This window comes from Physeter macrocephalus, chromosome 16 (genome assembly GCF_002837175.3).
Source record: "Physeter macrocephalus isolate SW-GA chromosome 16, ASM283717v5, whole genome shotgun sequence".
NCBI lineage: Eukaryota > Metazoa > Chordata > Mammalia > Artiodactyla > Physeteridae > Physeter > Physeter macrocephalus.
The window spans coordinates 40,730,284-40,747,091 of NC_041229.1; the positions used below are offsets into that span (position 1 = coordinate 40,730,284).

The following is a 16,808-nucleotide window of genomic DNA, read 5'->3' on the forward strand; positions in this document are numbered from 1 at the left end:
GGGCCCAGCCGCTCCGCGGCATGTGGGATCTTCCCGGACCGGGGCACGAACCCGTGTCCCCTGCATCGGCAGGTGGACTCTCAACCACTGCACCACCAGGGAAGCCCCAGGATCTTTTTTAGTTGTGGCATGCAGGATCTAGTTCCCTGACCTAGGGATTGAACCCGGGCCCCCTGAATTGGGAACGTGGAGTCTTAACTGCTGGGCCACCAGGAAAGTCCCAATCCCACTTAGTTTTTTACTGTTTGGTTTTTTTAGCAACAAGAAGCAGCGTAGAGAAAGACTAATTGCACAATCTCACTTACGTGACTCCAGTGAGCCCAGCTTTGCAATTGCAGATGAAAGTGTTTCCTATGGGGTCACAGGAGCCTCCATTCCGGCAGGGGTTTGGGAAGCAGGCTGTGATCTCCGATTCACAGTTTCTCCCGGTGAACTGGGAGAGACAGGTACACTGATAACCTGGAGAAACAGAGGAGCTCATGAGCCATGGATGCCACTGGTAATGCTCAGAGTGCACGGACTCGGCCATACGTGGCCTCCTAATTCCTCTGAATCAAATCTTAGGCAGGGCCCAAATTCCCAAGATGATTGGCAAATTGGTTATTTTGAACTTGGAACCCATCTTGCCACAAAAATGCCAAGTAATGGTTTGGAGCTTGTGCGAGTCCACAAAAATTCACCTAATCAACCACATACATGAATGCTAGTGAGAATGGTAAGCGACAGCCAGGGAACAGATCCCAAGAACAGAAACCAGGATGGGGTGGAAGATGCTTTCCCCACCAGGCTGCTACTGTAAAAGGCAGGATGTCTCCACGTAGTATTTTATCGTAGGTACCATACTCATTTCATTAGAACTCATTCTACAGTAGCTTCCTGAGAAGGGGTTTATAAGGAGTCAATGTTGTGAGACCTTGCACAGACCTTACTCCACCCTTACACTTCTTTGATAATTAAGTTATGTATGGAATTCTAAGCAATTGCCTCTATGTTACTTTTGAGAAATCCAAAGTTGTTTTGGTTCCTGAAGTTTGTGTGTGACCTAGTTTCTTTTTGTCGCTAACAGTTTGGAGGGGCTTCTCCTGTCCCCAACTATTTTCTGAGCTTTCACAATGATGTACACTTAACTTGAACCAGTACTGGGCTCTCACAATCTGGAAATTGTGAAACTTTGGGAAATTTTCTTTATTGCATTGATGATTTCCTTTGCTTTCTCTATTCTGTTTTTATGGAAGTTTTATGGTTTGGATCTTAGATCATTTGGATCTTCCTTTAATTTTATCCTTCTCTCATGTTACACTTCTGTGGGCTTTTGCTTTACTTTCCGAGAGAGTTTCTCATCTTTTGAAACTTTTATTGAGATTTTCATTTATGTTGTCATAAATAGTTTCTTCCAAGTTGCTTTTCTCTGTTTCTGTGATTTGGTCTCTGTGAAGGTAGATTTTATGTATCAAGCTGATTAGGCTACGGTGCCCAGTTATTGGTCAAACACTAGTCTAGATGTTGCTGTGAGGGTATTTGTGGATGTGATTAATGTTTACAATCAGTTGACTTTAAGTAAAGCAGATTACCCTACATAATGTGGGTGGATTTTATCCATTCAAAAGAAGGCCTTAAGAAGAAGGAATTCTGCCTCAAGACTGCAACACAGAAATCTTGGCTGAATTTCCAGCTACGAGGATTTCAAAGTAAAGACTGAAAAATCTACTCTCCATGAATTTCCAGCCTGCTGTCCTGCCCTATAAATTTCAGACTTGCCAGCCCCACAATCTTGTGAGCAAATTTCTTAAAAATCAATCAATCAATCAATCAGTCTATCTCTCTCTCTCTACCTACCTATCTATAATCTATCTATCTATCTTTCCATCAATCATCTATCTATCCGTCTATCTACTGTATTGTTTCTGTTTCTCTGGAGAACCTTAATACAGTCCATATCTTCCACATGAGAGGATTTCCTTTTTCTGGTAATCCTGGTTTATCAGCTCATATTGAAGAGTGGGGTTGAAGAAAACTAGAAATCGAAATCTGATAGGAAGCTCTAAGCACATCAGTGGGGCTTGTCAACAACAATACTGTGTCAGTACCCTTGGGTTGGTCAAGGCTGGTTAATTTCCACGTTAATGGCTCTATCATCTACCCAGAGGGAGGGTAAAGGCCTGGTTTCTAATGTTTGGGGGAGTGGGTGGTAGTAGAGGAAGAGTATTTGTGGGTCTCAGCATCCAACAAGCACATCATATTTACTTTGGTTTGCAAATAACCGTCCTCACTCTTATTTGAAGGGCTCTTGGGCTAACCTCTGCTCCCCAAGTGGTCAGTGATTGATGCTGGGATATTGTAGATTGATCTCTATAGGTATAAGAGAGCTAATAATCTACAGATTGAAATACAGCGTGCTCTCATGGACGTTTTACTGAATCCACACTACAAAGAACTCTCACATACAGGAGGACATTATGACTGTGTGTGGGTGTTCATAGGAGAGAGAAGGACTCATCTTCAGGAGGCAAGTGGAAGAGGCAAGAGAGAAATCTTTACATTCCTAAGAGGAAGGAAGTGGGTAGCCCCAGCCTCCCTGGCACTAAGAACCCAGAGGGCCAGAGGTTGAGGCTCTGAGAGAGAGACATAATACTCTTGAATGCAACACCAAAGAAACACCAGGGAACTAATGTATAAGGAAAGACCACTGTTGATGCAAACTGTGTCCAGAGATGGGCGGCCTGAAGTCTATGGGCAGCATGCAACAGTCTGAGGTCTGCTTGCTCCAAATTATGCTGCTGACTTGGGGTAATTTGTTTTCCAATTTGGGAAGTTGCTCACCTAAATGGAAGTGGGGATTGCTGAAAGCAGCTGGAACTGGGAAAAATGCTTCTTTATGTCACCTGGCTAGTCTTTGGTGAGGATGGCATGCCATTTAGAGGGAGAGTGACTTGTGAGAAGGAATTCAATTCTTTTTAAGACTAAAGGGCGGGGTGGAACAACCACAGTACCCGAATCTGCAAAGCAGGGCAGTGATAAGGAGGGAGGGCAGTCAGGAGGGGGAACCTATGGCAGGGTGGGTCATCTCAGGTACAATTCCTCCCTCTCCAGCTCCTATTTGACAAGCCCTGGCCTTTTCTCAAATAAAACCATAGCAGCAGTAGTAGGGGGCCAGGGAGGGGCGAGGAGGAACTGTCTGGAAATAAGGGACATTTGAATCACTGTCATAGAAACTGGATTCTAACGAGGGTCATGGGTTCGATTACTTTGATTGGGTGTCTTTCTGCCTTGGAAAATCAGAATTTAAAATGAGGCACTCCCTCTCGTGCACTATTTTACTCTCACACATTTCCTTCTGCATTTTGTCATTTTCATTATCTTCTGTGGGATATCTAGTGCTACTTGATGCAGCCGCCAGCCTGACTGATTAACCTATTCACTGAGTGTCTAAGCCATCGGCAGTGGTGTGCTGGAGCCAGCTCATCTAGGGTTGAGGGTACTGAATTTTAAGTATTCAGGAATTTGGCAGACAGTTAATAAACCACTGGTAGCCTGATGCCAGCAAGGCCGGGAATATTTACACCACAGAGATCAGCAAACACTGCAGATCAGGGCTTTGTTTTTAGAGACTTGGTTTTCCAGCACATCCCTGAAATAGGGACTGGGGATACAAAGACAGAAAAACACCATCGATGAGCACAGATTGCACTACAAACTTTGCACGAGGGAGAAGCCCTGTTCTACCTCTGAGAAAACTAGCTATCCATTTCGAAGAAGATGATGATGATGGTAGCTAACACTTAGTGACATTTATTATGGACCAAGAACAGTTCTAAGCACTTTACATGTATTAACTCATTTAAATCTTAAAACAAGCCTACAATGAAGGTACTGTTATTATTCCAATTTTATAGATGAGGAAACCAGGGTACAGAGAAGTAGATTACTTATTTGCAGTCATGAAACTAGTGTAGACTTGAACACCTGTAGTCTGGCTCCAGAGTCCTGAGTTATTCAGTATTATCCTGAATTGTAAGTTTAACAATCATACTTCATTACACTCTCTATCTGGATTTCTCTGTTTATTAAAAAGAGAAGCAAACTTTCTAGAATCTGTTCTCGTGATGTCAAACCCATGGGACAAGGGAGGGGGAGACCCTTTTGAAGAAATCTTGCCTAAAAGCAAGAAAAAACTTTAAATTTGGAGGGATTTTTATGTCAACATGATGAAAGGGGAAAGCAATTGGATTTTAAAAAGTGGTCAGATTTTTTTTTTAATGAAAGAAAAGTTATATTTGCTATTTAGCCTTTGTGAAAGAGGCTTGTTGACAAAATTAACCTGTTCTAATGAAGCATTATTTATGATCTCATTATCCTGGCCTGGGCCTTATTAGTAATAATTTTTAAAATGTCAACAAGTCTGCCATAATGATATTAAGTGATGTAATGTCTAAAATCACTTTGTCATTCTATGAAGGATCACAATAATCCCATGAAAGGTAAATAAGAGGCCCCATTAACATCCCTACTCCATGGGGGTGTTGGAGAGAACAGTGGCTTAGTTCAAGTATGTATCGCTAGTAAATGATGAGTTTGAACTTGAATCCAGGCTTTCAGATTCTCAAATCTTTCTACAAGACTGTACTGGCATTGGAACTTGTCAGTAAGCCAGAACTCACAACTTACTAGGAATCAGGAGGGGCTTGTAGTTACTCCCCACAACTCTCCAGGGAGCCAATGAGATGCAGTGAGATGGAGAGCATCAGACATCCTTCTGGGAGCCAAATAATCATCAAATAATAAAGATAATAGCATAATAAAGCTTCTGCTCTCCCAAAGCATTACCATATGTTGATATAAAACACAAATAGAGGGAACAGAATTCCCAAAGATAGCCAGGCATTATTTGATCACAAATAATATTTTAAGACTTTTGGGAATGTAAAAGAAAAATATAATTCAGTGGATAATCTCAAAGTCTTATTAAAAAGAGTAGATTTTTTGTCTTGGGTTGGGGGAGAATGTCAAATAAGTAAACTATCACCAAGAACAACAGCTTATTATGTGCTAGGAAAAATGCTAAGAACTTTCCATGCATTATCTCACTTAATACTTGACAACAACCCTCTGCTGAAAGTACTATTATTTTACAAAAGGGGAACTGAGGCTTACATAAGATTGTTTGCCCAAAGTTACACAGTCAGTAAGTGGCAGATGCTACTTCATACCAGTTTCCAGATTTAAAAAAGATAACTGTCACACTAGCACTGAAATACACATTAAAAACAAACAAACAAACAATGCCACAGCTTCTCTCCTCTCAAATCCTTGTGAAATGAAAAGTGTATTTTATTTTATTTAAAAAGTTTTTAACATCTTTATTGGAGTATAATTGCTTTACAATGCCGTGTTAGTTTCTGCTTTATAACAAAGTGAATCAGCTATACGTATACATATATCCCCACATCTCCTCCCTCTTGCGTCTCCCTCCCTCCCACCCTCCCTATCCCACCCCTCTAGGTGGTCACAAAGCACAGAGCTGATCTCCCTGTGCTATGCGGCTGCTTCCCACTAGCTATCTCTTTTACGTTTGGTAGTGTATATATGTCTACGGTATTTGTTTTTCTCTTTCTGACTTACTTCACTCTGTATGACAGACTCTAGGTCCATCCACCTCACTACAAATAACTCAATTTTGTTTCTTTTTATGGCTGAGTAATATTCCATTGTATACATGTGCCACATCGAGAAGTGTATTTTAAAGCCTTGCCTCAAAGCTGTGCTCTTGTTTACAATCCTAGTAACAGCCGATACAGATGGTTTTGACATCTGCACCCAGATGAACTTAAAATGCCCCCTCCTTTCCTTGCTCAAGGAAGAACATTGCAAAACCTATTAAATGCAAAAACAGAAATGGCTTGAGCAATTATAGAATGAATTTGGGCTGTGTAGGCAAATAATCAAGATAATTCCTATCTTACTCCTTTGACTTAGTTAAGTCATTTTCCGACCTGATTCATCCAAGTAATAGCGTCCACCTTTGGCCCTGTTCACCTGGGGTAGGTGAACATCATTTTGATCCAGTTTGGCTGCCTTGATAGGGAAACATCTACCTTCCGCACAAAGGCGGAAATAATGACAGATGTGCAACTAGCACTTGGGATCTGAAGTCAGCGTCAACCACTATGCTTGCTGAATTATGACTGCATTTAGGCACTCCAGGAACTTTACAATTTGGGGAGGCAGCTGTGATGTGGTGGGTACATGTCTAAGTTCTGGCTGTTCCTCACCAGCTGGGTATGATCATGGCCGAGCCGCCTGACCTCTAGGGACCTCCCTGTTTTTATCTGATAATTAAGCCTCACTAATACCCACTTCATAGGGGATAATAAGGTTTCTGGATTCATCAACCACAATGCAGCCCACAAATATTAGGTGCTTTATTGTTGTAATTACTGTAATTACCATGGATTCTGAAATCAGCTTCATTTCTGGGTTGCTCATAAACCAAACAGAAGAAAGCCATGGGAGTTTTTTCACTCTGACTTTTAGGCTGAATATCGGGAAATACTGAAACTTCTAGTCCACGTGAATCTCAATGAGTTTGAGAAAACTGGTGGCCACATTATCACGTGAGTTGCTAATCACAGGTGGAGTGAGCTTAGCTGAGGACTGTGGCCTCTGTCATTACTTCACCCTCTCAACTTGTAGTCACTCTGACTTTTCTCTTTCACTAAGCAGGGTCCATGCAATACCTTTAGACCTTGTAAGATGAAAACCTTTGCAGGTGAGACCTCTAATTTCCCCTAGGAAAGCTGGCTCACATTTCACATATTGTATATTGGGCCGAACCTCTAATACTTTCCTTGAGGACCTGGAAACATTTAATGTGTTAACATTAAGCACAAAGTGAATTTTCACCTTCTGGCATGTTCTTTTGTGTCTGCACATAACCTGGCTGCTTTAGGGTTTTGGGTTTTTCTATTAATATCAATATTATATTATTAACACTGTTACCATGAGGCTTTTCTAAAGTACCAAAAAAAATTACCTCAGTATTTAGAAGAAAGTCACCCAGGAAAAAAAACCTTTTTCCCCATAAGCTGCAAACCTCAGTCAAATTTGTCCATAGTGTATTATCTGGGAGCCTGGCTTTTCCCTTCTCTGTCCCCCTGTGCTCAGTGGGCCAGTGGGCTGAGCACATACAGGGAACCTGTTTAATTCCCTTAAGCCAGCTGTGAAGGGAGGGAGGCCACATAAGTGGATCCACTGGTCACAGAGACAGCAACACAGAGAATTTAACACAGAGCTCGACACAAGTCAGGCACTTGATTAAAGTCTGATAGACTGAATTAATCTAGACACTTACAAGTTAGGGGCCCAAAATACTCAGCAAAATGATGTGCTACTCAAAGTAGCACAGGTCACTCTGTAGCTGAAGATGCTTCTATGCCCAACTAGTAACAAAATCTGGGAACCTGTTGTTTCATGCACCTTGCTTAGAAGGAGTAGGTATGCACTATTACTTTTATCTTTGAAAGGGGGCTCAGGTGACCCCAAACTTCTGACTGTCTGGGGAACAAAGTTCAATCTTTACACTAAATCAGTTATTAAAAATGCAGGCTGTGCATCTGACATTCAATTTCTGAATGTCCTATGTCTCCTGGAGTTCACTGATTCACATTCTGGCAAATACAGTTTACCGGGACTCCCAAATGTCAGTGGTTCTCAAACTCAGAATTGCATACAACTATCTTGGAGGCTTGTTAAAAACAGAGATGCCCGAATTCCACTCTTGCAGATTCTGAGATTCTGATTCGTAGGTTTGGGTCTTTTTCTTCCTCCAAAGTTTTCACTGAGAATTTTTTTTTTGGTGGTAAATTCAGGAACTTGCAAATACAACTCAGTGACCTAGTAGAAGGTTCCTCGGATGTGGACAGCGGATGACAGAGGCAAGTCAATAGATTCTCCTTTTCCCTTAACAACCAAGAGACTCTTCTATAACAAGGTCTTGTTTTAGTCAGGTCCTCAGATGGTGCAGAGGCACCTTGGAGTTTGAGAACCACTATATACAACACACGGAAACAGAAAAGAACTCATTTCTTTTTGGGGTTTCAGAGCAGTTCAGAGACAGAGAGAGAAATCAGCGTATCACCTAGGGATATTGTTAAAGTACAGATTCTGATGCATTCTGAGATGCTGCATTTTTAACATTTCCAGTGATATGGCTGCTGCTGGTCCCTGGAACACACTTTGAGTAACAGAGGTTAAGAGCATAGGCTGGGAGGCTGGGCGGGGGGAGGAGTTCCACAAACCTGGATCACATCCTGCTTCTTCACTTTACTAACTGCGTGATGTTGGGCTGGTTACTTAACCTCTCTGGCCTGTTTCTTTATCTGAAAAATGGGGGTTGAAGGGAGCAAAGAATAGTACCGATCCAGAGTACTGAGGTGAGAACTGTGTCACAGCACAGGTAACACAGTACCAAGCACATAGTAACAAAATGACAAACTAACAAATGGAACTCTACCATCGAAAAAGTTATCAACTTCTCATTTTATTATTTACTTATTTATTTTTGATGTTGGGGGTAGGAGTTTATTAATTTATTAATTTATTTTTGCTGTGTTGGGTCTTCGTTTCTGTGCCAGGGCTTTCTCCAGTTGTGGCAAGCGGGGGCCACTCTTCATCGCGCGGGGGCCACTCTTCATCGCGGTGCGCAGGCCTCTCACTGTCGCGGCCTCTCTTGTTGCGGAGCACAGGCTCCAGATGCGCAGGCTCAGTAGTTGTGGCTCACGGGCCTAGCTGCTCTGCGGCATGTGGGATCTTCCCAGACCAGGGCTCGAACCCATGTCCCCTGCATTGGCAGGCAGACTCTCAACCACTGCGCCACCAGGGAAGCCCCAACTTCTCATTTTAAGAGTTAAGCCTGCAGTCTCCTGAAAGCCATCTGAACGACTATTTCTGGCCTGGTAGTCATCAGTTGCTGTCTTGCCTCGCCAAATTATAGTTTAGCCTCAACCTGGCTTTCCGGTCATGGGCTTGAGCTGAGCAGGATAAGGCACGAAGGACTGGGGCCTCCTTTTCAGATCGTGGGTGCCCACTGGGCTGCTGCCTGCCCACCCACTGGGTCTGGAAACGCAGGGGTCACGATGGGACTAGGCCATTTCTTTTCCATGGTGGTTGCTAGTTCCAGTTCATGTTTATGAAATACATATAATTTTAAGGCTTTACCAAGAGAGAGCCTTCCCTCTGTGGTTGATTTACAGAGTCATATTTACCCTCTTATTACCAGTCAGCGTTCTGGGCTTTGACTCCCCTGGGGTTCCCGTGGCTTGCTCCTGGGACAGCCAGAGGGATATCCCTGGTCAAATCTGCTGATCATGCCATTCCAAGCTAGTAGACTCGGCTTCCTTGCCCCTTATGCCAAGGGTTTGGTTGGGTATGGAGGTGGCTGGAGCAGAATCCTGCTTCTCTGAAAGAAATCTGCTTCTTGCTGTGGGTTGCCTGCTTTTAAAACTCTGAATGCTCTGGAACAAGGGCCTGCTGCTAGGATTGTCACAATTAGAGAGTGGAGTCTGTCACCAGGAGAGCCAATGACCAATACCCCAGCGTTCTTGAAGGGCCAAGAGAATGATTAGGCTAAAATATGTGTCATGGAATTTTAGAGCAACACATAACTCAGGGTTCCAACAACAGTAAGATGTTCAAACCATTAACTTGTGTTATCAACATTCTCACATGGAGTCTTTTTAAGCACCTCACTCTACTTTCTCCAGCTCACATTTCCTATTTGAATACTCCATGCATCCTAGCCTTCGATCTTGGGAAGGAAGACTCTTTTCCTGTGATTAGATACCCTGGTAGCCAGAGGGAATTCTTCCAGGCATGAATATTCTTTCATTAATGACTCAGTATTATTGTTCTTTTTAAACCATCACTCACAACTAAGATGACTTTTCCTTTATTTTCAATAAGCTTATAATTAGCTAAATACTTTCATAGATATGAGGTAAACGGAAAATTGTTGGTTCTTTCTTTTCTTGCTGCTCCCATCCCTCCCTACTAGTTGGCACCAATTTAGGGAATTTGCAGATAGGATACGGAGACCTAGCAAGAATTCCTCTGATAATGGGGGAAAGAAAATGGATTGTCTCTCCTCTTTTCTTAGAAGACAAAACCCCAATCCTGACAGCCAGGAAGCAGGTAGGTACCTCCTCACAAATCAGAAGAGGGCTCCTGGACTCCCCTGGTGGTGCAATGGTTAAGAATCTGCCTGCCAATGCAGGGGAAATGGGTTTGATCCCTGGTCCAGGAAGATCCCACATGTCGCGGAGCAATGAAGCCCATGTACCACAACTACTGAGCCTGCACCCTAGAGCCCGCGAGCCACAACTACTGAGCCTGTGTGCTGTAACTATTGAAGCCCTCGCGCCTAGAGCCCATGCTCCACAACAAGAGACGCCACCGCAATGAGAAGCCCGCGCATCGCAACGAAGAGTAGCCCTCACTTGACGCAACTAGAGGAAGCCTGCACCACAAAGCAATGAAGACCCAATGCAGCCAAAAAAAAAAAAAAAACAGAAGGCTCCTGTGCCTTTGATTCCCCAGGGAAGCAACAGAAACACTCTTCCTGGATTTCCTGGTGAGTGGCCAGGAGTTGGTGGCCCTGGGCTCAGTACTGCTGTGCATGAGAGCACGGTACTCCCCATCTGGACCACACCTGGGGGCTCCTGAAATAAGGACCACTGGGCCCTCTCAACTAAACAGGTAGTAGGCTTGAGAGAAGGGAGTTGTATAGATGGAGGTGAGGAAAGACACTTTCTTTGTCTAAGGAAAACATTAGCCTCCTGGTACAAAGGAGAGACTTGAGCTGATAAAAGGCTTTATTCCCTTGGAAGAAAGAGTACCTCCCGTAGAATCCCAAGCCCAAGCCCAATCACAGGGGAAAGTGAGGAACAGGGGACAAAGAGGATTTTGAGAGAGGATGCAACCCATGGGTAAAGTTGGGTCCCTGGGGAGGGGAAAGCAGGTTCTTCAGACCATGTGAAAAAGTATATGGCAGGTGGGTCCTCAGTCCTGAAATTTGGTTAACCCAAATGAGATTAAAAAAATAGAGGAAAACTGCTGTTTCTGATGTGGGTCATAGGGGTCATAGTCATTTAATGAACATACCTGCACTGAATATTTAGCTCAGGGATTTCATGGCAATTAAAAAATTAAAATGTACACTGAAGAAAAAGCAAGATTCCTCAGTCTTTTCCCTTAGTACAGTGATTATTATTATTTTAAAGCTAACCCATTGTGTAAGCCCATAGCTTTGCCAGCAAAAACAACGTCCTGCCATCGTTAAAAGTATGTTACAATTTGTGGCTATGTACCCAGCATTTGACATGGAGTGGTGTTCTGTTTCAACCCAAATTTAATTACATGCTCCTTTTATATATTGTGGATGGCTCACAGTAGCAGAATTATTTTGCCTGGTGAAAAACTGGCCATGACTTGTCATAATGGGCTGGTTTATAGAACCACTGAAGTATAGTTACTGCCCATCATTCAGGAATTATGGCACCATAACAACCCTTTATTTACATATACTGCTGAGACAGTAAAAACAGCAAATAGATTTCTTAAATCGAGACAGCAGAAATTTCCCCCCAGGGCACTTGGCCCTCATTGTGGCAGTAACATATGCAAGTCTAAGTAACTTCGTTGTCTGTGTTTCGGCACTGCATCATTTCATGGGCAGTTTATAACATTCTAATAATAAAATCGACTCTACATTTGCAGTTGGGCTTCACGAACATTAGATGGTAATGCACACGGCAGAATCTCTAAGTGATTTGTGAGGAAGGTTTAAATTTGGTAATCACACTCCCACTGAGAGGCTCTGCAGAGGGGCTAAAGTGGAATCAGTAGTTAGGCTGTTGCGGTGGCAAAGCCTTCAACCAGGAGAGCGCCTGACCTAGTTTACATCAACACAGATCCTGCATCTGGGTAAAGTCAGGGATGCTTTCATCGTCAGACTCCTAGGACTTAAATAATCTTGGCTTTTCCCTCAAACAATAGAAACCCTCTATAAATCTACACCACTCCTCCCCTCTTTTTTGGCCTACCCTGTTCTTTCTTTCGTCTTCATGATGTATCTCTGGGGGGAATTTTACAGGGGTAAAGTATCATTGCCCTCACTGACTGGTTTGTCCTGATATTTCATGTAAACTGCCCTCTCCTTATTCTTGACTTTCTAATCCTTCATAGAGTTGTCCCTAGACTTATTTGTAATACACACGTTTTAAAAGCACGCTCTAAAACATGTCCACTATACTTCTATTTCTGGGGTGGTGGGTTCACCCCACACATCCTTTAGCTTCTAGTAAAGTTATATGGCTACCTGCGAAAGGATAGTGCATGGATGTCATAACTCAGACTGTTACCCATTGTTCTGCAGTGACTTGCAAGTGGTCCAAAGGGGCAGATACTTAAAAGGAGATCCTATTCCTCCAGGCTGCTGAGGCCTGGAAGGGTGTGGAGTGGGCAGGGAAGGGGGCAGCCGTGCCAGCATCTTCTGGACTCCTGCAGCCAGCTTACTGCGCCTGTGGGATGCTGCAAACGGATTGGCTACACTGGACGTTCCTGTAATTGTCAAGCTTTGTGACTTCCTTAAAGGGGATTAAGAAGCTGGGCCAGCATTATGGGTGCATACACCTCTCTGGGAGAGCACTTGGGTTGGTCATGCTTGTGAGAGCGAGTCTCCCTTCAGGTCTGCCCCCCATCCCCCCTACCCCCCTACCCCCCCCCCCACCTCCCCTACCTCCCCCCACCCCCGCCCGGCAGGGGCAGGGTGCCCAGGGCGCAGGCGCACTCACCCCCGGAGGGCAGTCCGGCGCAGCTGCCTCCGTGCTGGCAGGGGCTGCGCTCGCAGGCGTCAGGGTAGAGCACGCAGCCCAGCTTCAGCTCGGTCAGGCCCACCACCTCGGCGAAGCTGCTGCGCTTGTTCTGCAGCGGCAGTTCGTTGTTATTCAGCACCACGGAGTCCAGGCAGCCCTGGAAGCCGCTCAGCACCTGCGTGACCCGCGTGTCGGTCAGGCTGCGGATGTTATCCGCCTGCACCAGGGCCCCGAAGTAGATGGTACTCTCGGTGCTCAGCGTCTGGAAGTAGAGGGGCGCCCTGCGCCGCTCCACGTAGCTGTCGTCCAGGGACAGGCTCGTGAAATTGCGGTTGAGCTCCAGGAAGACCGAGTGCCAGCTCCCGTCGTTGACAGCGCGGCCCGAGATGCCCAAGATTCCGGGGCCGCTGCCGCAGTCCAGCTGGAACCACAGCTTGCCGTCCACGATCTGTGCGGGAACAAACACCGCAGCGCTTTTTAATATGCATCTGGCAATAAGTTCCTGGACACCCTGTTCCCAACCAGACTGGGCTTTAGAATGGACAACGCTTTTGATCCAGCCATAAATCTGCTGTGGTTTGATTTTTAATAATCATTCTCCCTCCTCATTATATGCCGTGCAAATGCATGCCTGATATTTCACAAATCTTCTTGTAATTAGCAATATGAGCACAGGTTCAGAAAGCCACACTTAAATATTTAAGAATGCTTCTATTCTTTCCGTCTTCATCCTTTAAAAATTCACAGCTATTTCTTGTTTAGGGAGTCTGTTTATTTTCTGCGCCCTTCCTAGTTACTACCAGCACAGGAATGATTTCTGTGGACTCATTAATATTAATTACGAATATTTATTGAACATCTACTATGTGCTAAGCAATGTGCTAGGTGCCGTGGGGACCACTGTTAGCAAAAGGAGTTCTCACCTCTGCCCTCATGGGGCTTATATTTGAGTGGGGGAGATGGCCATTAATCAGATCAGCGCAGAAATACGTATATACTCCCCAGGTAAGTTTGTGTGACTGTGCTGTAGGGGAGAGAAAGAGGCCAGGTAGATGTCTTACTTCCCAGCTTCATACATATGTAAGATGTAAAAACCCTCCTATTAAACACTAGCCATCTTCTTAAAACAGTTCTTCAGGACTGCTGCTCATCATTTAGGTTAAGGTTATCTCACAAAGTGCTCAGGGCTTGGCCATTTGCTAAGAATGTATGTATATTTGATGACCTCTGGAACTCCAGAAGGATCTGTTTAACTGTTTACACCTTGTAGATACTTCCAGCCCCTGGTCTGGGGTCAGCTACAACAGAGACTTGCCTGCTTTTTTTATTGCACTGGTGCAGGGAGGGCATCCAAGTCCCCCCACCCTCAGCAGCCTGACCCCAGAGGGACACCAGAATCAGGAAAGCGTGCTACTGAAGGATGCTGGCGAGTTGAAAGCTGTTGGGCAGGTACTGGTCCTCCATGGAGACTGAGGTTCAACTGTTGCCAAGGAGACAGGCTGACCTTTGAATCCTCTGTCGTCCACCCTCATCTGCATTTCTCAGAAATACAAGATGGTTTGAGGATCCAGGGATTGAGGGCTGGACCCATGTCTAGTCAACAAATTGTTATTGGTCCATGAAGGAATTCACAGCTAGAAAACTGTGAAACAGAAGCTACTTTTCTGGTCTTTGTCCATGACCCAGCAAAAGGATCTGTGGAGGCCAGTGTCTCAGTCACGCCAGGGCAGCTGGCCTTTACTTAGGATCTATGTATAGTCCTATGCGAAAACCTGGGTAGAGAACATGAACTTGCGGAGAAAGAGAGGGGAAGGGACAGAAGGGGAGGGAAGACAGACCTTCCAGGCACTAAGTGCCAAGGAGGTACAAATGTCAAGTGAATTCATAGAAATAAACTGAACCAGTCTTTCCAAAATGCGTTTGGCTACTGATAGATCTGTTAGGAATGATCACAACATCACCCACCCTCACAAATGGGGTATTTTTCTATGCTTCAGTATCTTCCGCAGACAACTAATTCTTAGGGTCTCTCATTACTGCCCCCGTGGCTCCATGAATTTGTTGTCACCCTGTCTTCCTGCATGTAAAGTTTATGCCACATAAATGTGTGTATATGAAAGGCAGGGGGCTCTGTGAACCAGGCAGAGTCTTGGGAATTTAGAAATGAGAAATCTAATTCTGGCTTTGTCATGTATCACCCAGGTCCCCTGGAGAGAATTGGTTGGCCCCTCTGGGTTTGAGAGCCCTTCTATGGAAAGCAGAGATAACTGCTGTGACTTATTTTACAAGGAGACTGACTGTGTCCACTGCAGAATGGTCAGCCTCCTCATTCACAGTTAGTACATACATCCTGCGCTCTGTAATGCACGTGTACGGAGGTGAAAAGACTGGAGACAAATTTTAATTTTCTTTTCAGAGGAGACCTTTCATGTGTAATCTTTGCTGTTGCCTTTGTCAGTTTTTCTGTCGTTGTTCAACAAAATGGATTGAATGAATGTTGTAAATCATGCCAGAATACGTGCTCGGTGACAACTCCTGGATAATATCCATATCTTTATTTCAACGTAAGTAATCAAATGATCAAATGTGACTTTAGGGACTACCTGCCCCTGGCACAGTCCACCTGCTGTTCTGCTCAGTGGCTGCAGAGTGGGGTCCCCAGTCTATCAAGGAATATCTTGTGGTGAGGGTGCAGTTCATCTAAGGTTTGGAAAAGGATGTATTCAATTAATGTATTACTTGGTCCATTCCCTTCCCTAACGCCCTACCTCTTGGGATAATAACCAAGTTACAAACTCATCCAGGAGAACAGATGTGGCTCTGACAGCCTCACATACATCGACGTTCTATCACTAAGGAACATAACATTCTCCCATGGTAACACCGAGCATGGTTAAGCTTCCCTTTTTCTTTCCTGTTGAAAAAAATAAGAGCGGCAACACCGCTGAATGAATAGAAAGCCAGATGCCTACATGAGCCTCAGGCTTTTGAAAACAAAAATGATTCGTACCTTCAAAATTCTAGGAGTTTGGAATTGTAAGCCTTGTCTAGATGACAAACAAGAATGTTGATGCCAAAAGCTACCTTGCAAAAAGTTAATATTTGGCCATTTCACAAGTATATTATGCCAGGGAGAGGAAAGAACACTTTCATATCTCAGTCCTCTCATCTTGGAAAATTATGCGCTGATCATATTTAGTTTTTCTGTCTTCAGAATAGGGTTTATCCAGTTTTAAAGGATCTCTCTTTTAAGAAGACAAAGCTTTCTCAAAGCAGAGGGCAAGCTATTTTAATAGAAACTGAGGTGTGCATGGAACTGTTAAAAACGTCTACGGCAAGGATCTGAATGATGTGCGGGGGATGGAGGAGGGGGCAGAGGCACGTAGGCAATGCGTTCAATGAAATGCAAAATTCAGAGTGTGGCCCTAATGTTACGAAATATGCAGGTGTTCAGGGTTGTCTGAAATCAGTGATGTGCTTTAACCTGGATCTTCTGTGGCCTGGAGCTTGGGAGACAAGCTCTCAGAGCTATAAGAAGTCATCTTGTAGGAAAGTAGGATTTTGAGTAAAAAGTATGAATTATGGCATAAAGTCTTACTGCCTCAGATTGTTCGTATGTGGCTCTAGCAAATGCATCATCATGATAAAACTTTTAAGAGGGTTATTAAATATTCTTTGAAAAGCCAACTTCTTGAAAACCTATTTTTAAGGCAGCCATGAATAGCTATCTGGCATACAGTAGATGCTAAAAAAATACACTTTGAATGAATAAATCTCAGTCCTTCAAATCTCTTTACGCGGGCCTCTCACTGTTGTGGCCTCTCCCGTTGCGGAGCACAGGCTCCGGACGCGCAGGCCCAGCGGCCATGGCTCACGGGCCCAGCCGCTCCGCGGCATGTGGGGTCCTCCTGGACCGGGGCACGAACCCGTGTCCCCTGCCTC

General features: G+C 44.3%; 1 protein-coding gene across 4 annotated transcripts in view; it reads right to left on the reverse strand.

Moving 5' to 3' along the window:
* FAT3 (FAT atypical cadherin 3) overlaps nt 1–16,808 on the reverse strand; it is a 583,627-nt gene that overhangs the window by 11,786 nt on the left and 555,033 nt on the right. For all 4 annotated transcript variants that reach the window (XM_055091680.1, XM_055091681.1, XM_028501477.2 and 1 more), the window contains 2 exons: nt 12,846–13,314; nt 306–459 (listed from right to left, as the gene is read on the reverse strand). In XM_055091680.1, coding sequence (XP_054947655.1) covers nt 306–459; nt 12,846–13,314 — 623 coding nt within the window. The remainder of the gene's footprint in view (nt 1–305; nt 460–12,845; nt 13,315–16,808) is intronic.